A 22,158-nucleotide genomic window follows, 5' to 3' on the forward strand; every position below is an offset into this window, starting at 1 on the left:
GCTAGCCTGCATTGCACACTGCATTGGACTGAGAGAGATCTTAGCTAGCCTGCATTGCACACTGCACTGGACCAAGAGAGATCTCAGCTAGCCTGCATTGCACACTGCACTGGACCGAGAGAGATCTCAGCTAGCCTGCATTGCACACTGCACTGGACTGAGAGATCTCCGCTAGCATTGCATTGCACACTGCACTGGACCGAGAGAGATCTCAGCTAGTATTGCATTGCACACTGCACTGGACTGAGAGAGATCTCAGCTAGCATTGCATTGCACACTGCACTGGACTGAGAGAGATCTCGGCTAGCCTGCATTGCACACTGCACTGTTGTGTAACAGGAACGCAGTCCTCCTTCCTTTTTTTTATAGAACAAAACAACTTTGTTTTTCACAGCAGCCGGCGCAGTGAAGCTGTTCCTCAGTCTCTCCCCTTCTCCCCCCTCCTCTCTCTCTCTCTCCTTCTCTCAATCTCAATTAGCAGCTGCTGCTTCTGGCTACAGAAGCCTCGTCACCCCCGAGCCAGCACATTATTACAGTAACTTGCTGTTTATTCAGCGATAAATCATCTACTATTCTGGGAATTGTGTTACTGTACACAGCAGAGAGAGAGAGAGGGAGGAATAGGAACAGGGAGCGCGGGAAGGATGGGGTGGACAAAAAGAGAGGTAGAGGGAGAGGTGAGCTGCTTTAGAAAGAGATTTGTTGAGTTTCCAGATTTTACTCCCAGTGATCTAGTGCCTGGCGTTTGGCTGTTTCTTTTGGGCTGAGCTGACATCAGCATTTTGGAAGATCATCATTAACTCCCTTAGTAACACTGACAGAAGTGAGGAGAGAGAGAGAGACGGGAGAGGAGAGATGTAGAAAGAGATAGAGGGTGAAGAGAGAAGGGTGGAGAGAGGAGGTGGAAAGAGTGAGTGAGTGAGCGTTAGATAGAGGGTGAAGAGAGAAGGGTAGAGAGAGAGAGGAGGTGGAAAGAGTGAGTGAGTGAGCGTTAGATAGAGGGTGAAGAGAGAAGGGTAGAGAGTGAGAGAGGGAGTGAGGGAGGGGAAAAACAAACTGGGGACAAGTTCTTCCCCAAATAGGCCAATCAGGCCACAGAATTCCCTTTACTCTCATCCACCTGCCACAGCCTGGACACTCTGCACAGGGACCAGACATGACTGTTCATGGCTGATACTGCAACTGTGGGAAGGGAAGGGGGTGGTAATGAAGGAGGGGGGGTATAGGGGGAGGGAAGGGAAAAAAGAAGGGGGGGTTATCTGTTTGTATTGTGACTCTATTGATGTTTCTTGTTTAAGTGCTTTTGCAAAACTTATTTTTATTTTGAGAGAGAGAGAGAGGGGGAGAGGGAGGGAGAGAGAGCTCTGTGGTTTTTGTGTTTGCTGCTGTTTGTTGCTCTTCTCCAAGGAAGTGGCCGCTTCGCTCTGCTCATGACATCAGAAAGGGCAGCGCCTGTAACTGACACACGCTGGAATTGGATTAACCCTCTCAGATCCACAGCACTGAGTTCTCTATACTGTACTGTATTGAATGTGCTGGCTCTCAGGTCCACAGCACTGAGTTCTCTATACTGTACTGTATTGAATGTGCTGGCTCTCAGATCCACAGCGCTGAGTTCTCTATACTGTACTGTATTGAATGTGCTGGCTCTCAGATCCACAGCGCTGAGTTCTCTATACTGTACTGTATTGAATGTGCTGGCTCTCAGATCCAGAGCACTGAGTTCTCTATACTGTACTGTATTGAATGTGCTGGCTCTCAGATCCACAGCACTGAGTTCTCTATACTGTACTGTATTGAATGTGCTGGCTCTCAGATCCACAGCACTGAGTTCTCTATACTGTACTGTATTGAATGTGCTGGCTCTCAGATCCACAGTGCTGAGTTCTCTATACTGTACTGTATTGAATGTGCTGGCTCTCAGATTCACAGCGCTGAGTTCTCTATACTGTACTGTATTGAATGTGCTGGCTCTCAGATCCACAGTGCTGAGTTCTCTATACTGTACTGTATTGAATGTGCTGGCTCTCAGATCCACAGCACTGAGTTCTCTATACTGTACTGTATTGAATGTGCTGGCTCTCAGATCCACAGCGCTGAGTTCTCTATACTGTACTGTATTGAATGTGCTGGCTCTCAGATCCACAGCGCTGAGTTCTCTATACTGTACTGTATTGAATGTGCTGGCTCTCAGATCCACAGCACTGAGTTCTCTATACTGTACTGTATTGAATGTGCTGGCTCTCAGATCCACAGCGCTGAGTTCTCTATACTGTACTGTATTGAATGTGCTGGTTCTCAGATCCCCACACTGTACTGTATTGAATGGGAGTTCATGTTTTATTCGGGCCCAGTCTGGTCTCTTATCTGCTCAGCAGGGTGGGGTCGTCTCTGTTTCCCCGGATGGGATCCTGTTTACTGTGTTGCTAGGCGACCGTGGCAGTGTCAGAGAGTTCTGTGTGCGTGTCAGGAAGCTGAGCGATGAGGTCATTGGCAGGGCTGTAGACGGAAATGATTAATTACAGAGAAGAAAGGGCAGCACAAACTCGAACAAACAGAGTAACAGCGAGTTGAGACCTGTAACTGACTCGCACTGGAATCAGATTAACCCCCTCAGATCCCATATCCCCTTCACTCACTGTGTGTATAACTGTACCGCATATCCCCTTCACTCACTGTGTGTATAACTGTACCGCGTATCCCCTTCACTCACTGTGTGTATAACTGTACCGCGTCTCCCCTTCACTCACAGTGTGTATAACTGTACCGCGTATCCCCTTCACTCACTGTGTGTATAACTGTACCGCGTATCCCCTTCACTCACTGTGTGTATAACTGTACCGCGTATCCCCTTCACTCACTGTGTGTATAACTGTACCGCGTATCCCCTTCACTCACTGTGTGTATAACTGTACCGCGTATCCCCTTCACTCACTGTGTGTATAACTGTACCGCGTATCCCCTTCACTCACTGTGTGTATAACTGTACCGCGTATCCCCTTCACTCACTGTGTGTATAACTGTACCGCGTATCCCCTTCACTCACTGTGTGTATAACTGTACCGCGTATCCCCTTCACTCACTGTGTGTATAACTGTACCACATATCCCCTTCACTCACTGTGTGTATAACTGTACCGCGTATCCCCTTCACTCACTGTGTGTATAACTGTACCGCGTATCCCCTTCACTCACTGTGTGTATAACTGTACCGCGTATCCCCTTCACTCACTGTGTGTATAACTGTACCACATTACGTTGCCACAACACTACTGTCTGTGTTACACAACCCAGTCCTGCACTCTCAGCGTGCTGCTGTGTTGGGTGCAGGGGCAGATATTTATCAAGCAAGTGATTTCAAAAGCAAATTGTGTCGTGTTTTATCCCGTAATGGGTTCCACATGTTGGAGGATTTCTATCTTCACGTTGTGCACCAGTAGCTCGCAGTTAGCTGGAAGGGGGAGCGCAGGGATCAGGGAGGTTTGAAACGGATAGCTGGAAGGGGGAGCGAGGGATCAGGGAGGATTGAAACAGATAGCTGGAAGGGGGGGCGAGGGATCAGGGAGGATTGAAACAGATAGCTGGAAGGGGAGCGAGGGATCAGGGAGGTTTGAAACAGATAGCTGGAAGGGGGAGCGCAGGGATCAGGGAGGATTGAAACAGATAGCTGGAAGGGGGGGCGAGGGATCAGGGAGGATTGAAACAGATAGCTGGAAGGGGAGCGAGGGATCAGGGAGGATTGAAACAGATAGCTGGAAGGGGGAGCGAGGGATCAGGGAGGATTGAAACAGATAGCTGGAAGGGGGAGCGAGGGATCAGGGAGGTTTGAAACAGATAGCTGGAAGGGGGAGCGCAGGGATCAGGGAGGTTTCAAACAGATAGCTGGAAGAGGAGCGAGGGATCAGGGAGGATTGAAACAGATAGCTGGAAGGGGGAGCGTGGGATCAGGGAGGTTTGAAACAGATAGCTGGAAGGGGGAGCGCAGGGATCAGGGAGGATTGAAACAGATAGCTGGAAGGGGAGCGAGGGATCAGGGAGGATTGAAACAGATAGCTGGAAGGGGGAGCGAGGGATCAGGGAGGTTTGAAACAGATAGCTGGAAAGGGGAGCGCAGGGATCAGGGAGGTTTCAAACAGATAGCTGGAAGGGGGAGCGAGGGATCAGGGAGGTTTGAAACAGATAGCTGGAAGGGGGAGCGCAGGGATCAGGGAGGTTTGAAACAGATAGCTGGAAGGGGGAGCGAGGGATCAGGGAGGTTTGAAACAGATAGCTGGAAGGGGAGCGAGGGATCAGGGAGGTTTGAAACAGATAGCTGGAAGGAGGAGCGAGGGATCAGGGAGGTTTGAAACAGATAGCTGGAAGGGGGAGCGAGGGATCAGGGAGGTTTGAAACAGATAGCTGGAAGGGGGAGCAAGGGATCAGGGAGGTTTGAAACAGATAGCTGGAAGGGGGGGCGAGGGATCAGGGAGGTTTGAAACAGATAGCTGGAAGGAGGGGCGAGGGATCAGGGAGGTTTGAAACAGATAGCTGGAAGGGGGAGCGAGGGATCAGGGAGGTTTGAAACAGATAGCTGGAAGGGGGAGCGAGGGATCAGGGAGGATTGAAACAGATAGCTGGAAGGGGGAGCGAGGGATCAAGGAGGTTTGAAACAGATAGCTGGAAGGGGGGGCGAGGGATCAGGGAGGTTTGAAACAGATAGCTGGAAGGGGGAGCGAGGGATCAGGGAGGTTTGAAACAGATAGCTGGAAGGGGGAGCGAGGGATCAGGGAGGTTTGAAACAGATAGCTGGAAGGGGGAGCGAGGGATCAGGGAGGTTTGAAACAGATAGCTGGAAGGGGAGCGAGGGATCAGGGAGGTTTGAAACAGATAGCTGGAAGGGGGAGCGAGGGATCAGGGAGGATTGAAACAGATAGCTGGAAGGGGGAGCCAGGGATCAGGGAGGTTTGAAACAGATAGCTGGAAGGGGAGCGAGGGATCAGGGAGGTTTCAAACAGATAGCTGGAAGGGGGAGCGAGGGATCAGGGAGGTTTGAAACAGATAGCTGGAAGGGGGAGCGAGGGATCAGGGAGGTTTGAAACAGATAGCTGGAAGGGGAGCGAGGGATCAGGGAGGTTTGAAACAGATAGCTGGAAGGGGGGGCGAGGGATCAGGGAGGTTTGAAACAGATAGCTGGAAGGGGGGGCGAGGGATCAGGGAGGTTTGAAACAGATAACTGGAAGGGGGGCGCGGTTATTTTCTAGTGACATAATAATGGGCACGGATTTATCCAAGCGGGCTGTAACGTTGATCTGTGGATTGCTGTATTTCGAATGTAAGCGGGTTAACAAATCACAGTGCTGGCACAGCTGCGCAATTTCAGTCCAGCGCAGATGGTTAAAATAGAGCCTACATTGTTTGTGAGCGCTGTGAGAAAGGGTTCGCTGTAACCAGCCTGCCTGCAGTCAGAGAGCCTTCCCGTCAGACTCACACATCAGCACAGACGAGGCTTTACAAACAAGGAGAAACACAAATCGAATGGCACGAGACCCGGAATGTTTCCGATGAAGTGACAAATCGCCACGAATATTTCTGAAAGCACGCGTTTTCAGAGTGGTGATGGAGGCCGCGTGCGGGCCCCCGCTGCGCTGCGCTGGCAGCCAGCCCTGGAAGCCGTGCGGAGCTCATGAAGCACTTCCTGAGTGCTTTCATGACTGGCATCTTTCTTTAATGTCTGTGGTTTTATGTTGTTTTTATCAACCCTTCAGCAGCACTTATTAACACTAAGTAACTTTCCAGTGGGTTGGAACTTTTCCAGCGGGTTGGATCTCCTATATTTAGTTGTTTGATGAATGTTTGTGTAAACACCCTCTCCAGCCTGCTAGCATTGCTCTCCGCTGTGTAAACCAGGGCAGATTATTTCTCATGCGCAACACACGCTTCAGAGGTTGACAGATGTGTCCGCAGAGCTGTTCAGCACAGGGCTGCACACAAACCTGATTGAGACCTAGAAAGCTGAGGACGCCAATCACAGTGATAGACCATCGATACGTATTGAATTACAAGATGATAGAATTGAGATGAGGAGCCGGAATGCAGCGTGAAGGGAGTGCACGTGGTCACGATGCTGTAACCCAGACCCTGTGGTGGTTCAGGTTCGAGCATTCAGAATAAGACATAAGAGACTAGCCTTCCGCAGTATGACAGGCTTGCTGGGGATTTAAACACTTCCTTCTCTGTGTTTTGGGAGGGGAAATGGCTTCACGCAAGGGGTATGATGTCATCGGGCACGCACTGCAGTTCAGGGGCTCTGCACGCGCATACAGGGCCAGACCCAGCTGTGGTCTGTTCTCCAGTGGAAACGGGCGGCTCAGATGATAAGTGGTTCGCTTTCCTCCGGTATAGTTCCCTCAGCTCTTAAGGTAGCTGTGGTAAAGCCCATGCTTAAGAAACACAGTTTAGACCCTAAAGTCCTCAATGTCTATAGGCCAATCTCCAACCTACCATTCTTAGATAAGGTTCTAGAGAGAGTTGTTGCAATTCAATTACAGAAATTTCTAACTCTTAATGGTATATTCGAGAAGTTTCAGTCTGGTTTTCGTGCTGCACATAGCACCGAGACGGCCCTTGTCAGAGTTGTGAATGATCTGCTGATTAGCTCTGACTCAGGCTTTCCATCAGTATTAATTCTCAGATCTAAGTGCTGCTTTTGATACTGTAGACCATTCATCTTGAAAGCACAGTGGGACTGTCTGGCCTTGTCCTATCCTGGTTTAAATCTCATCTTTCTGATAGGTTTCAGTTTGTCTCTATTGGGGAGGTAGAATCAGCATTATCAGAAGTTGTCTGTGGTGTTCCGCGGGGCTCCATTCCAGGTCCCTTGCTGTTTTCATTATATATGCTACTGTTAGGTGACATTATCCGCAGACACAGAGTGAACTTCCATTGCTGTGCTGATGATACCCAGCTAGATTTGCCCCTAAAGCCAGGAATTTCTTTGCCGGGGTGTTATTAGCTACTTGCCTTACAGACATCAAGCATTGGATGTGGCAGAATTTTCTACTGTTGAATTCAGATAAAACTGAGGTTATGCTTGTGAGCTCACAGAACCAAATAAGAGGAAATGTGGGATTACATGAGCTCGACCCTTGCAGCCTCTCATCAAAACTTAAACTAGAAATGACAAGTCTGGGGGTCATCTTTGATCCTGATCTCTCATTTGAGACTCATCTTAGGGAAGTTACTGAAGTATCTTTTTACCTTTTGGGAAATATAGCCAAACTTAGACCAGTGTCTGATGCCGAGAGGCTACTGCATGCCTTTGTTTCATCTAGAATTGATGTTGTAATGTAGCTGGTGGCACGGTGCTGTACACTTCATTACACAAGCAGCTTTTACAAGTGCTGTAAAAACTCTCAGTTATTGCAGCAATGCTGTTCAGGCCCCCCCCCCCCCCCCCCTCGGAGAGCATCACAGAAGTGACCTTTTAAGGAGCTCTCTTGGGTTTTACTGCCCTGTGTTTCAGAGCGGGGGGCAGGGGGAGGTGTTAGTGCTACCAGAGAGGGGAGGAGGGGTACAAACTCATCACTTAAAGACCTGTCTGATGGGCAGGAGCGAGACGTCTTCTCTGCTGTCATCTGCATTTATTTATTTATTTGTTTGTTGTTTGAACTATACAGCTAACCCTGCTCACTGTGACTGGACTATACAGCTAACCCTGCTCACTGTGACTGCTGGACTATACAGCTAACCCTGCTCACTGTGACTGGACTATACAGCTAACCCTGCTCACTGTGACTGCTGGACTATACAGCTAACCCTGCTCACTGTGACTGGACTATACAGCTAACCCTGCTCACTGTGACTGGACTATACAGCTAACCCTGCTCACTGTGACTGCTGGACTATACAGCTAACCCTGCTCACTGTGACTGGACTATACAGCTAACCCTGCTCACTGTGACTGGACTATACAGCTAACCCTGCTCACTGTGACTGGACTATACAGCTAACCCTGCTCACTGTGACTGGACTATACAGCTAACCCTGCTCACTGTGACTGGACTATACAGCTAACCCTGCTCACTGTGACTGGACTATACAGCTAACCCTGCTCACTGTGACTGGACTATACAGCTAACCCTGCTCACTGTGACTGCTGGACTATACAGCTAACCCTGCTCACTGTGACTGGACTATACAGCTAACCCTGCTCACTGTGACTGGACTATACAGCTAACCCTGCTCACTGTGACTGGACTATACAGCTAACCCTGCACACTGTGACTGCTGGACTATACAGCTAACCCTGCACACTGTGACTGCTGGACTATACAGCTAACCCTGCTCACTGTGACTGCTGGACTATACAGCTGACCCTGCTGGCTTAAGTGAATGTGAGTTGAGGTGCTTGTTCATGCAGTGTAAGGAGTTGATCTCTCGTAGTTTGTACATGCCCCCCCCCCCCCCCGTCCAGTCCCCCCCTTTCCTGACTGCAGCACCTCAGTTATGTTGTTTACCTTCTCACAGTGGAATTCATCTTTGCTTTGCCTCTTGCTTTGTTTTATTGAAACAGATTAGATCTCTTTGCTGAAAGCTGGTTTGTGGATTTCGTCTGGCTTTGCAGTTATAAATCACTGCCCCCCTCCTGTGTCTCTCATTCTGTCTCAGAGACAGACTCAGAAATGTAAGAAGGGACTGTGCCAGTGCAGTATGTACTTGGACTGAAGTTTCAGTGAGAGCTTCTCTCTGTCTCTGTCTGTGTTGTTGCAGCAAGATCTTTGACACTGAAGCAATCATTTCAACCCCACTATTTAAAAAGGATGAGGTTGTTTTGTTTTTGTTGACAGTCTAGATTGAGGTTGAATGTTATAATCAGGTAGGCATCAAAAACAATGTTTCTCCTCTCCTCTCCTCTGTTCTCCTCTCATCTCCTGTCTTCTCTCCCCTCTCTCCTCTCCACTCCTCTCCACTTCTATCCTCCTCTCCCCCTCTTCTCTCCTGTCCAACTCTCCCCTCTCTTCTCCTTTCCCCTCTCTCCTCTCTGCTCCTCTCCTCTCCTCTCTCCTCTACTCTCCCCTCTCTTCTCCTTCCCCCTCTCCTCTCCTCTCCTCTCCCCTCTTCTCTCCTCTCCCCTCTCTTCTCCTTTCCCCTCTCTGCTCCTCCTCTCCTCTCCTCTCCTCCTCTCCCCCCTCTCCTCTCCTCTCCTCTCCCCTCTCTTCTCTTCTCTCCTCTCCTCTCCTCTCTCCTCCCCCCTCTCCTCTCCTCTCTTCTCCCCTCTTTCCTCTCTTCTCCTTTCCCCTCTCTCCTCTCTGCTCCTCTCCTCTCTCCTCTCCTCTCCCCTCTCTTCTCCTTCCCCCTCTCCTCTCCTCTCCCCTCTTCTCTCCTCTCCTCTCCCCTCTCTTCTCCTTTCCCCTCTCTGCTCCTCCTCTCCTCTCCTCCTCCCTCTCTCCTCTCCTCCTCCCTCTCTCCTCTCCTCCTCTCCCCCCTCTCCTCTCCTCTCTTCTCCCCTCTCTCCTCTCCTCTCCTCTCCCCTCTCTTCTCTCCTCTCCTCTCCCCTCTCTTCTCTTCTCTCCTCTCCTTTCCCCTCTCTTCTCTTCTCTTCTCTCCTCTCCCCTCTCTTCTATCCTCTCTGCTCCTCCTCTCTCCTCTCCTCTCCTCTCCCCTCTCCTCTCCTCTCTCCTCTCCTCTCCTCTCCCCTCTCCTCTCCTCTCCTCCCCTCCTCTCTCAGCAGCAGGTACCCTTCTCATTTGCTTGACAGGGAGAGACACACTGGAGACAGATGGAATTAAATCTCTGTTTACATTACAAAGAAAAGGAAGAAAAATGGTTGAAGTGGTTTTTTTTTTTTTTTTAATTTACTGCCAGCTGTTCTGAGGATTATTCAACATTTCACCATTCGACTGTAGCTCTTTCCTCCGCCCTCCCCAGCATTAACTCCAATCCGTGTGTCTGTGATTTGTGTTTTGTTAAACTCCCCCTGGTTTAGTGAGCAGACCCTCTCAGATATCGCACGGTGTTGCTGTTTATTCCTGGTGAATCGGATTTGAATCTCGGAGTGGCCTGGGGTTCTGTTGCTCCACTGTCAAGATTGATCATTCATGTCTTTGTTTGTTTGTTTATTTATTTTAAACCTTTTGAATCCTAACTGCCAGCTCACTGTGTTGTGTTTGTATTTCTTGGGAGTATGTTCCCAGTATACTCCCAGTAAGCCCTCTTCCCCCTGCGCTGTGCAGGTGACCTCAGACTGGGACCTGCTGAAGGGCACTGGCTGCACGGACGGGCACTCTGGCACCTCCGCTGCCGCCCCCCTCGCTGCGGGGATGGTGGCTCTGATGCTGCAGGTTCGACCCTGCCTGACCTGGAGAGACGTGCAGCACATCATAGCCTTCACTGCCACCAAGGTGAGACGACAGCCCAGTCAATACAGCACAGTGAATACAGCCCAGTCACTACAGCACAGTGAATACAGCCCAGTCACTACAGCACAGTGAATACAGCCCAGTCACTACAGCCCAGTCAATACAGCACAGTGAATACAGCCCAGTCAATACAGCACAGTGAATACAGCCCAGTCAATACAGCACAGTGAATACAGCCCAGTCAATACAGCACAGTGAATACAGCCCAGTCACTACAGCACAGTGAATACAGCCCAGTTACTACAGCACAGTGAATACAGCCCAGTCACTACAGCACAGTGAATACAGCCCAGTCAATACAGCACAGTGAATACAGCCCAGTCAATACAGCACAGTGAATACAGCCCAGTCAATACAGCCCAGTCACTACAGCCCAGTCACTACAGCACAGTGAATACAGCCCAGTCACTACAGCACAGTGAATACAGCCCAGTCAATACAGCACAGTGAATACAGCCCAGTCACTACAGCACAGTGAATACAGCCCAGTCACTACAGCACAGTGAATACAGCCCAGTCAATACAGCACAGTGAATACAGCCCAGTCAATACAGCACAGTGAATACAGCCCAGTCAATACAGCACAGTGAATACAGCCCAGTCACTACAGCACAGTGAATACAGCCCAGTCACTACAGCACAGTGAATACAGCCCAGTCAATACAGCACAGTGAATACAGCCCAGTCACTACAGCACAGTGAATACAGCCCAGTCACTACAGCACAGTGAATACAGCCCAGTCACTACAGCATAGTGAATACAGCCCAGTCACTACAGCACAGTGAATACAGCCCAGTCAATACAGCACAGTGAATACAGCCCAGTCACTACAGCACAGTGAATACAGCCCAGTCACTACAGCATAGTGAATACAGCCCAGTCACTACAGCATAGTGAATACAGTCCAGTCACTACAGCCCAGTCACTACAGCACAGTGAATACAGCCCAGTCACTACAGCATAGTGAATACAGCCCAGTCACTACAGCACAGTGAATACAGCCCAGTCACTACAGCATAGTGAATACAGCCCAGTCACTACAGCATAGTGAATACAGCCCAGTCACTACAGCACAGTGAATACAGTCCAGTCACTACAGCATAGTGAATACAGCCCAGTCACTACAGCATAGTGAATACAGTCCAGTCACTACAGCCCAGTCACTACAGCACAGTGAATACAGCCCAGTCACTACAGCATAGTGAATACAGCCCAGTCACTACAGCACAGTGAATACAGTCCAGTCACTACAGCCCAGTCACTACAGCACAGTGAATACAGCCCAGTCACTACAGCATAGTGAATACAGCCCAGTCACTACAGCACAGTGAATACAGCCCAGTCACTACAGCCCAGTTACTACAGCACAGTGAATACAGCCCAGTCACTACAGCCCAGTCACTACAGCCCAGTCACTACAGGATAGTGAATACAGCCCAGTCAATACAGCACAGTGAATACAGCCCAGTCAATACAGCACAGTGAATACAGCCCAGTCACTACAGCACAGTGAATACAGCCCAGTCACTACAGCACAGTGAATACAGCCCAGTCACTACAGCACAGTGAATACAGCCCAGTCACTACAGCATAGTGAATACAGCCCAGTCAATACAGCATAGTGAATACAGCCCAGTCACTACAACATAGTGAATACAGCCCAGTCACTACAGCATAGTGAATACAGCCCAGTCACCACAGGATAGTGAATACAGCACAGTGAATACAGCCCAGTCACTACAGCACAGTGAATACAGCCCAGTCACTACAGCACAGTGAATACAGCCCAGTCACTACAGCACAGTGAATACAGCCCAGTCACTACAGGATAGTGAATACAGCCCAGTCACTACAGCCCAGTCACTACAGCACAGTGAATACAGCCCAGTCACTACAGCCCAGTCACTACAGCATAGTGAATGCAGCCCAGTCACTACAGCATAGTGAATACAGCCCAGTTACTACAGCATAGTGAATACAGCCCAGTCACTACAGCACAGTGAATACAGCCCAGTCACTACAGCACAGTGAATACAGCCCAGTCACTACAGCACAGTGAATACAACCCAGTCACTATAGCACAGTGAATACAGCCCAGTCACTACAGCACAGTGAATACAGCCCAGTCACTACAGCCCAGTCAATACAGCACAGTGAATACAGCCCAGTCAATACAGCACAGTGAATACAGCCCAGTCACTACAGCATAGTGAATACAGCCCAGTTACTACAGCACAGTGAATACAGCCCAGTCACTACAGCACAGTGAATACAGCCCAGTCACTACAGCCCAGTCACTACAGCACAGTGAATACAGCACAGTGAATACAGCCCAGTCACTACAGCATAGTGAATACAGCCCAGTTACTACAGCACAGTGAATACAGCCCAGTCACTACAGCCCAGTCACTACAGCACAGTGAATACAGCCCAGTTACTACAGCACAGTGAATACAGCCCAGTTACTACAGCCCAGTCACTACAGCACAGTGAATACAGCCCAGTCACTACAGCACAGTGAATACAGCCCAGTTACTACAGCACAGTGAATACAGCCCAGTCACTACAGCACAGTGAATACAGCCCAGTCACTACAGCACAGTGCACACTGCTACCAGAGACAGGACACATGCAGGACTGTACAGCACAGCATTGTCTTCACCAAGCCAAGGAAATATTCTCAGTGCTGCAGTAACAAAATAAACGGTACTTAACAGTAACTCAGCACTACACTGAGGTGCAGGAGGAAAGAAGCGCATTCAGCCAGAGCACAGCCTGGCACAGCTGCAGGGCTCCACGCACAGGGAGTCTGTCTGGAGCTGCTGGGAGCGCTGAGCCCCGCAACACAGCCAGCTGGCAGGAGAGGCGGAGGGGGAGGGGGGAAGGGGAGGGAGAGGCAGAAGGAGATGGAGAGGGAGAGGCAGGGGGATAGGGGAGGGGAGAGGCAGGGGGAGCGCAGGCTGTGAGCTTCATTGCCTGCATATATCTGATCTACTATGATTAATCATGTTTTTACCATGCTTTACTTTGTCATTCTTTTGCAGTACACTTTGAGTCAGTGTTGCTGGTCATTATGGGCCAAACTCTCAAAGGTTATTTTTTTACTTCAGATGTGCATTCGTTCCAGCATCAGTTACTTTATAAAGCTGCTTCACAAGCCTCTGAGTCTGACTTGCTTGTTTATTTTCCAGTGTGGTGCCTTTATTGGGTGCGAGTTTCCATTCAAAGAAACATAATGCTGGTGATGACCTGCAGTAAAGAGATGTGTGTGTGTGTGTGTGTGTGTGCGCGCGAGTGTGTGTGTTTGTGTGTGTGTGTGTCTGCGTTTAACCCTCCCTGGCCCCTGACCCCTGCTCTCTGTTCCAGTATGAGGACCGGCGAGCGGACTGGGAGGTGAATGGAGCCGGGTTCCACCACAGCCACCAGCACGGCTTCGGGCTGCTCAACGCCTGGAGACTGGTCAACGCTGCCAAGGTACCAGCCAGAGTGCTAACCCCTGCCTGCCTCAGCCACAGCTCTAAACACAGCAGTACTAAGAGACGCACAATCAGTGCAAAGGCTGAAGTGTTCAATGCTGAGATGAGTTCTGTCTCAGTGCAGTAAGGATCTCTCGCACCCTGATTGATACAGTTCTGTCTCAGTGCAGTAAGGATCTCTCGCACCCTGATTGATACAGTTCTGTCTCAGTGCAGTAAGGATCTCTCGCACCCTGATTGATACAGTTCTATCTCAGTGCAGTAAGGATCTCTCACACCCTGATTGATACAGTTCTGTCTCAGTGCAGTAAGGATCTCTCGCACCCTGATTGATACAGTTCTGTCTCAGTGCAGTAAGGATCTCTCGCACCCTGATTGATACAGTTCTGTCTCAGTGCAGTAAGGATCTCTCGCACCCTGATTGATACAGTTCTGTCTCAGTGCAGTAAGGATCTCTCGCACCCTGATTGATACAGTTCTATCTCAGTGCAGTAAGGATCTCTCGCACCCTGATTGATACAGTTCTGTCTCAGTGCAGTAAGGATCTCTCGCACCCTGATTGATACAGTTCTGTCTCAGTGCAGTAAGGATCTCTCGCACCCTGATTCCTCTCAGTGGGATGCATGCCTATAGAGCTGCTCACAGTGGAGAGTCTTGTGTGTGCTTTCACTCTGCAGTTGTGCTTGCTTTTTGAAAGGTCTGCATACACATTGCATGGACCTAAATAAGACTCCCTTTGCAGAGCAGTTTGCTCCATTCCAGGTTGTGCTCTGAGTTTCAGAAGACACACCTGAGCTTGTTACCTCTGTGCAGCGGGTCCTGTTTCCATTCCTGCACTGACACACTCAGAGCGGTACGGCGCTGTGTGTACACCACTGTGTCTCTCTTTGTGTCTCTGTGTCTCTCTTTGTGTCTCTGTGTCTCTCTCTGTCTCTGTGTCTCTCTCTTTGTCTCTGTGTCTCTCTCTTTGTCTCTGTGTCTCTCTCTGTCTCTGTGTCTCTCTCTTTGTCTCTGTGTCTCTCTGTGTCTCTGTGTCTCACTCTGTGCCCCTCTTTGTCTCAGTGTCTCTCTCTTTGTCTCTCTCTCTGTGTCTCTGCATCTCACATCTCACTCTGTCTCTCTTTGTCTGTGACACTGTGTCTCTCCTGTGTCTCTCTCTGTGTATCTGTTTCTCTGTCTCTGTGTCTCTCTTTGTCTCTGTGTCTCTCTTTGTCTCTGTCTCTGTGTCTCTCTTTGTCTCTGTCTCTGTGTCTCTCTTTGTCTCTGTCTCTGTGTATCTGTTTCTCTCTGTGTCTCTCTCTGTGTCTCTCTGTGTCTCTCTGTGTCTCTGTGTGTCTCTGTGTCTCACTCTGTCTCTCTCTGTGTCTCTGTGCAGGTGTGGGAGTCTGTGCCGTACCTCACCTCCTATCAGAGCCCCGCGTTCAAGGAGGAGAGAGTGATCCCCAGCGCCCCGGCTCAGCTGAGAGTCTCCTGGAACGGTGAGCCCAGCCTCTGCAGCACACTTCATATCATCACATTTATACTGGACTAACTGTGCGTTCCGTGTGCTTTCGGCTGGCAGGGTTAAGAGAGATGTAGAGAGGTAGAGAAGGAGAGGGAATAAGAGAGGGAGGGGGAGAGGGAGAAGGAGGGGGGCTTGTTCCCCGGTTTGGTTCTTGGCCAGCCCTCCACTCTGCTGTGTCCTTTTTAGGTAATGTTTCTGCTTCCAGTGAAATTGTGAAACACGCAGAGCCGTCCCCCTGGACTGACAGCCTCTCTCTGCCTCTTCCCCCTCCCTCTCTCTCTCTATCTCTGCCCCTGTCTCTCTTTATCAAGCAGCCACACTCTACAGAACAGGACGGCTACAGGGTTACAGTGGAAAAGAGCCTGACCCAATCTGTCCTGCAGCATGTTAACCCTGCACGCCCCAGCCTCTTTCTTTCTGTCCTTCCCTCCCTCCCTCCCTCCTTCCCTCGTTCAGCTCATTAGCCCCTCCTTCCTCCCCCCTCCTCGCAGTTTTGGAGGGGATGGATTCTTCCCTACAAGGAGCGAAAGAGTGAGGACTGAAGCAATAACACAGGCAAGGAAAATGCCAAAACACTGCCAGGAATTCAGGGAGAGGGAGAGGGAGAGGCGAGGAGGAGGAGGAGCAGGCAGGGGAAGGGGGAGATGGGTGGGGGTGTGGCTGGGATGGGTGCTGTTATTATTAACCCCTCTTGTGCTGGCTATGGCACAACATGTACCCATGCCTGTCACCTGTAAACCAGCATTGTGTTGAGGAGTGAGCCTGTGAGAGTGCTTGATTGAGTGATTGAGGGACCCTGATTAACCCCTCCCTCTCCGCAGTGACGGCGGCGGATCTGGGTCAGTCTGGCATGCGCACGCTGGAGCACGTTGCCGTGATGCTGACCCTCACACACCCTCGCCGTGGCAACGTGGAGATCGTGCTGCTCTGCCCCAGCGGCATCTCCTCCCTGATAGGAGCACGCAGAGCCATGGACAGGTGAGACAGAGAGAGAGACACACTGAGAGAGAGAGACAGAAGTGACTTCACCCACCTCACAGAAACAGAAATATTACAACATCTGGACTAGCTGCAGAATATGTGACTGCCTGCCACAGTCCAAGAGACAAAAACGAATCTGCACTGAAAATATGTCTATACATGTGTTTGTTTGTTTGTTGTTTGTGTTTCATACATTGTAATTGCTTTGGCAAAACGTTTTTATTCTTGTCATGCCAATAAAGCTTATTAAATTGAATTGAATTGACAGAGAGAGAGACAAACACAGAGAGCGAGAGAGAGAGAGAGAGACAGAGAGGGAGAGAGAGAAACAGAAACACAGAGATAGAGAGAGACACTGAAGAGAGACACACACACTGAGAGACAGAGAGAGAGACACACACACACACTGAGAGACAGAGAGAGAGACACACACACACTGAGAGACGGAGAGAGAGAGACACAGAGAGAGAGAGACAGAGGGAGAGAGAGAAACAGAGACACTCAGAGAGACAGAAACACAGAGATAGAGACTGAAAAGAGACACAGAGAGAGAGAGAGAGAGAGAGAGAGAGAGACACACACACACACTGAGAGAGACACACACACACACACACACTGAGACACACACACTGAGGGACACAGACCCCCCCCCTTTCCTCTTCAGTCCAGACTCGCACTGGAAGTTGTTTGGCAGTGTAGTGATTAGTGTCATCATTTCGTTTCGTGCAATAACAATGACCGTGCATTCTTTGGAAATCAGTTTACAAAGTCAGCAGCAGGCAAGGTTTTGTGTTTCAACACCACAGATAAACTGCCTGAGTTCCTTGTAGCTCGTCTTGTTCTCCAGTAAAAGTAAACCTTGTCCAGCTTTCTCGTGAGCCCGTTCAGAGCTCCAGCTGTTACAGAAGCAGTGAGGGTGATCCTGCCTCTGTCAGTGTTTTAACTGTTTCATTGAATCAGTGAAAACTCCTTTTTGGTCCAGGTGTAGTTCATTATTGTTTCATTTCACCTATCAAACCTGCCTCTGGTTCAGTTCACTAAAACAGACCCTGAGCCTGACTTGAGTCTGCTCCCCTGCCAGCACTGAGCTGAGGGACTGCAGGCAGGCAAGTGGGCAGACAGACAGACAGGCAGGGCATGTCCCCAGCTCAGAACTCGCAGGTTCTTGTGAGTTTAGTGTTTACACAGTCACCTCGTAAGCAGCCAGCCAGAATCTCGCAGTCTCCGGTGAAAAACAGCAACGCATTTCCAGTGCCCTGTCTGGCTGCTTCACAATCTATAACTCACAGGCACTGAAACAGAGCTGCAAAACAAACAGCACCACAATGAATTCTACCATAAAAACAGCATGCTGCTGAACATCCATTCACATGGCTGGGTGTTCTGCACTCTCCAGATCCAAACAGCATGCTGCTGAACATCCATTCACATGGCTGGGTGTTCTGCACTCTCCAGATCCAAACAGCATGCTGCTGAACATCCATTCACATGGCTGGGTGTTCTGCACTCTCCAGATCCAAACAGCATGCCGCTGAACATCCATTCACATGGCTGGGTGTTATGCACTCTCCAGATCCAAACAGCATGCTGCTGAACATCCATTCACATGGCTGGGTGTTCTGCACTCTCCAGATCCAAACAGCATGCCGCTGAACATCCATTCACATGGCTGGGTGTTCTGCACTCTCCAGATCCAAACAGCATGCTGCTGAACATCCATTCACATGGCTGGGTGTTCTGCACTCTCCAGATCCAAACAGCATGCCGCTGAACATCCATTCACATGGCTGGGTGTTCTGCACTCTCCAGATCCAAACAGCATGCCGCTGAACATCCATTCACATGGCTGGGTGTTCTGCACTCTCCAGATCCAAACAGCATGCTGCTGAACATCCATTCACATGGCTGGGTGTTCTGCACTCTCCAGATCCAAACAGCATGCCGCTGAACATCCATTCACATGGCTGGGTGTTATGCACTCTCCAGATCCAAACAGCATGCCGCTGAACATCCATTCACATGGCTGGGTGTTCTGCACTCTCCAGATCCAAACAGCATGCTGCTGAACATCCATTCACATGGCTGGGTGTTCTGCACTCTCCAGATCCAAACAGCATGCCGCTGAACATCCATTCACATGGCTGGGTGTTCTGCACTCTCCAGATCCAAACAGCATGCCGCTGAACATCCATTCACATGGCTGGGTGTTCTGCACTCTCCAGATCCAAACAGCATGCTGCTGAACATCCATTCACATGGCTGGGTGTTCTGCACTCTCCAGATCCAAACAGCATGCCGCTGAACATCCATTCACATGACTGGGTGTTCTGCACTCTCCAGATCCAAACAGCATGCCGCTGAACATCCATTCACATGGCTGGGTGTTCTGCACTCTCCAGATCCAAACAGCATGCTGCTGAACATCCATTCACATGGCTGGGTGTTCTGCACTCTCCAGATCCAAACAGCATGCTGCTGAACATCCATTCACATGGCTGGGTGTTCTGCACTCTCCAGATCCAAACAGCATGCTGCTGAACATCCATTCACATGGCTGGGTGTTCTGCACTCTCCAGATCCAAACAGCATGCTGCTGAACATCCATTCACATGGCTGGGTGTTCTGCACTCTCCAGATCCAAACAGCATGCCGCTGAACATCCATTCACATGACTGGGTGTTCTGCACTCTCCAGATCCAAACAGCATGCCGCTGAACATCCATTCACATGGCTGGGTGTTCTGCACTCTCCAGATCCAAACAGCATGCTGCTGAACATCCATTCACATGGCTGGGTGTTCTGCACTCTCCAGATCCAAACAGCATGCTGCTGAACATCCATTCACATGGCTGGGTGTTGTAGCCCGTACTGCCCGTCCCCTCTCAGTGCCTCAGCTCTAACCCTTGACGAGCCCGTATTGCGTGTGTTGTTTGTGTTGTTTGTGTTGTTTGTGTGGAGGGGGAGGGGCTCAGTAAACAGACAGGGTGTTCCTGTAACCCCCCCTTGTTTGTGTTTCTTTCCCAGCGACCCCTCCGGCTTCTCTGATTGGATGTTCTCCACGGTGCGCTGCTGGGGTGAGCGGGCGGAGGGGGTGTACACACTGCTGGTGCAAGATCACGGTGAGCAGCGCGGCAGGGAAGGAGTTGACACTGACACGCGCACACACACACTCACACACACAGAGACACACACTCACACACACTCACACACGCTCACACACACACAGACACACACACACACATGCTCACGCTCACACACACACAGAGACACACACTCACACACACACACACACACACACACTCACACACGCTCACACACACACACGCTCACACACACGCACACACGCACACATGCACTCACACACAGACAGAGACACACACACACATTCACACACACACACACGCACACACACACACACACACACACACACACACACACAGAGAGAGACACACACTCACACACGCTCACACTCACATACACACTCACAGATGGTAAGTGGTAAGGAGGGTGAGTTTAGCTCTGAGATGTTGACTGCAGCTCTTCAGTTTTCACCCCCCTCTCTGTTTTGTTTCAGCTGATGGCCCCCTGACCCAGGGCACTCTGAACCGCTGGCAGCTCACCCTGTACGGCTCATCCTGGTCCTCCGAAGAAGTGAAAGAGAGGCAACAGTACGAGATGTACCAGCTTTGATAAAGGGAGGGAGGGGTGGAGGGGTGGAGGGGTTGAGGGGAGTCTTTCTTCAATAGCCTGGGTCTGTGGTTCAATACTGAATCTCTTTAGCAATCTTGACAGTCTGTCAGGGTCTCCGATTGGTGGAGGCGTGTGTGTGTTAGCCTGTAACCGGCCTCTCTGATTGGTCCTCAGGCTGGTGGAGCATGCGATGGGGGGGCAGTACCTGGTGAGCAGCTTCTCTCTGCCCTGTCCCCCGGGTCTGGAGATCCAGGAGCCGCCAGTCACCACCCTGACTGCCAACAGCCTGAAGGTGAGGGCATTACAAATCAGACTCCTACTGCAGAGCATCGCCCATTCCAGGGTTTACTACAAGCTTGACTAGCCACAGTGTATCGGTAACAAGCTGTGTCTTATTACATGGAATGGATCAAACTGCTATGCAGTGGGAGTCGTATTCCCATTCCTTCAAATAGGACTAGCGCTGCTACAGCACAACCTCGCTATAACGAACCTGTCTGGGTTCAAGCCTTCGTTATATCGAGGGGTTCATTCTAGCGAATCTTCACGTCATTTGGGGTCCAGGGGCCAGGTTCGTTCTAGCGAGGATGTACTGTGTTATTATGTTTGAATGCGCTCCGGTCCCCCTGTTCTCCTCGGTTAACTCTTCTCTCTCTCCCCCAGTCCTTGCTCCTGTTGGGCTGCTTCGCTCTGTTCTGGTCTCTGTACTACACCCTGGAGACTCTGCTGGCTCACCTGGACTGGAGAGCACTGTGCCGCGGCGCCCCCTGCAGGGCAGGAAGGGACAGGCAGGTGGAGGAGGGAGGCGGAGAGGGAGAGGGGGGGGGGGACCCCATGGTTCCCCTGGAGAGACTGCCTCCTCCCCGTCCACAGTTCTCCCACAACAAGACCCCCGTCCTGCAGCAAGAAGAGGAGGCAGCCCCCCTGATCTCCCCCACGTAGCACCGTCACCCCCCCCCCCCCGGTATACTGGCCCCCGCTGCGGGGGATATTGACAGTATATAGCAATCTAGGGACATGATCTGCACTGGTGCTGCAGAAAGAACCAGGACTAATTCACAGGGAGGAAGGGAGTCAATAAAGAGCTTTACTGAGATGCATTTCAAGAACAGAGCTGAGAGAGTAGAGCTACAGTATATCTATAGCAGTATATATAGAGAGAGAGAGAGGTTTTGGTTTTGGGTGTCTTCAGTATTAGAGGCTGCCTTGTTCCGTGTCTCAGGGCAGCCTGCCTCCCTCCTTCCCTGACTCTGAGCTCCAGGCTCTGGCAGAGTGTCCCTGAGTTTCCCCATGATTGCGCTGCTGCTGGAGCTCTCTTCGACGGAATCGGGCCGCCTCTCTTCGACGGAGGAAGTCACAGCGCTGAACTGATCGGAGAAAAAACATTCTGTGTTGATGAGGATGATGATGATGATGATGATGATGATGAGGATGATGATGATGATGATGAGTTTTAAACTGTGTTGCTCCTCCTTTGGTTTTTAGTTTTCAGTTTGTTTTAATTTTTTAATTTCAATCTGTCAATAGAATTGCTGCAGTATTCCACATTCTCAGATCTGTCTCCCTGCCTCTCGTCTGAGGGGCTACTGTATTGGGAGGGGGAGCTGTGCACTATACTGTATTTGAACAGAATGAAAATAATAATGATTTTTCTGTTTGGCTTGTGCTTTGATTTCTTTTTCGGGAGTACGCAGCCCATTTCTCACTGCTTCCTCCAGTTGTCTCTCTGTCGATTTGCCTGCTTGATGTTACCGTGGAGTTTGGGGAGGGCTTTGATTCCTGAGACCAAGCTTCCAGATGTCTTCTTGTGCTGTATGACCTGCTGTTGTGCAAAGCGCTGCATGCCTGTGTGACTCGCAGAGCAAAGCCAGTGCAAGCAGGCTTCAAGGGCAATGTGAACTAACTGTGCTGCCACTCTACTGCACTGGGGTTTGAGATCAGAGCTCTACATCAGTGCGATTTTAAAAACGACAGGTACGTTTTTTAAACAGCTGCAGCAGCATGTTTTTCCCAGAACCCCGCTCTGAACTCCTTAATGTTAAAATACTCGAATTGCTGTTTTTGTATATTTTGATGGTGCTTTGTAAAGTCGGTTTACTGACATGCAAAG

At 50.3% G+C, this 22,158-nt stretch overlaps 1 protein-coding gene across 1 annotated transcript in view; it reads left to right on the plus strand.

Annotated features, from left to right (window-relative positions):
* LOC117397463 (proprotein convertase subtilisin/kexin type 7) overlaps positions 1-21,705 on the plus strand; it is a 50,438-nt gene extending 28,733 nt beyond the window's left edge. Inside the window, exons 9-16 of the mRNA XM_059009439.1 lie at positions 10,211-10,378; positions 13,764-13,871; positions 15,249-15,351; positions 16,199-16,355; positions 19,383-19,477; positions 19,933-20,026; positions 20,223-20,340; positions 20,712-21,705. Coding sequence (XP_058865422.1) covers positions 10,211-10,378; positions 13,764-13,871; positions 15,249-15,351; positions 16,199-16,355; positions 19,383-19,477; positions 19,933-20,026; positions 20,223-20,340; positions 20,712-20,990 — 1,122 coding nt within the window. The 3' untranslated portion in view covers positions 20,991-21,705. The remainder of the gene's footprint in view (positions 1-10,210; positions 10,379-13,763; positions 13,872-15,248; positions 15,352-16,198; positions 16,356-19,382; positions 19,478-19,932; positions 20,027-20,222; positions 20,341-20,711) is intronic.
* Positions 21,706-22,158: the final 453 nt, after the last annotated feature.

This window comes from Acipenser ruthenus, chromosome 39 (assembly GCF_902713425.1).
Source record: "Acipenser ruthenus chromosome 39, fAciRut3.2 maternal haplotype, whole genome shotgun sequence".
NCBI lineage: Eukaryota > Metazoa > Chordata > Actinopteri > Acipenseriformes > Acipenseridae > Acipenser > Acipenser ruthenus.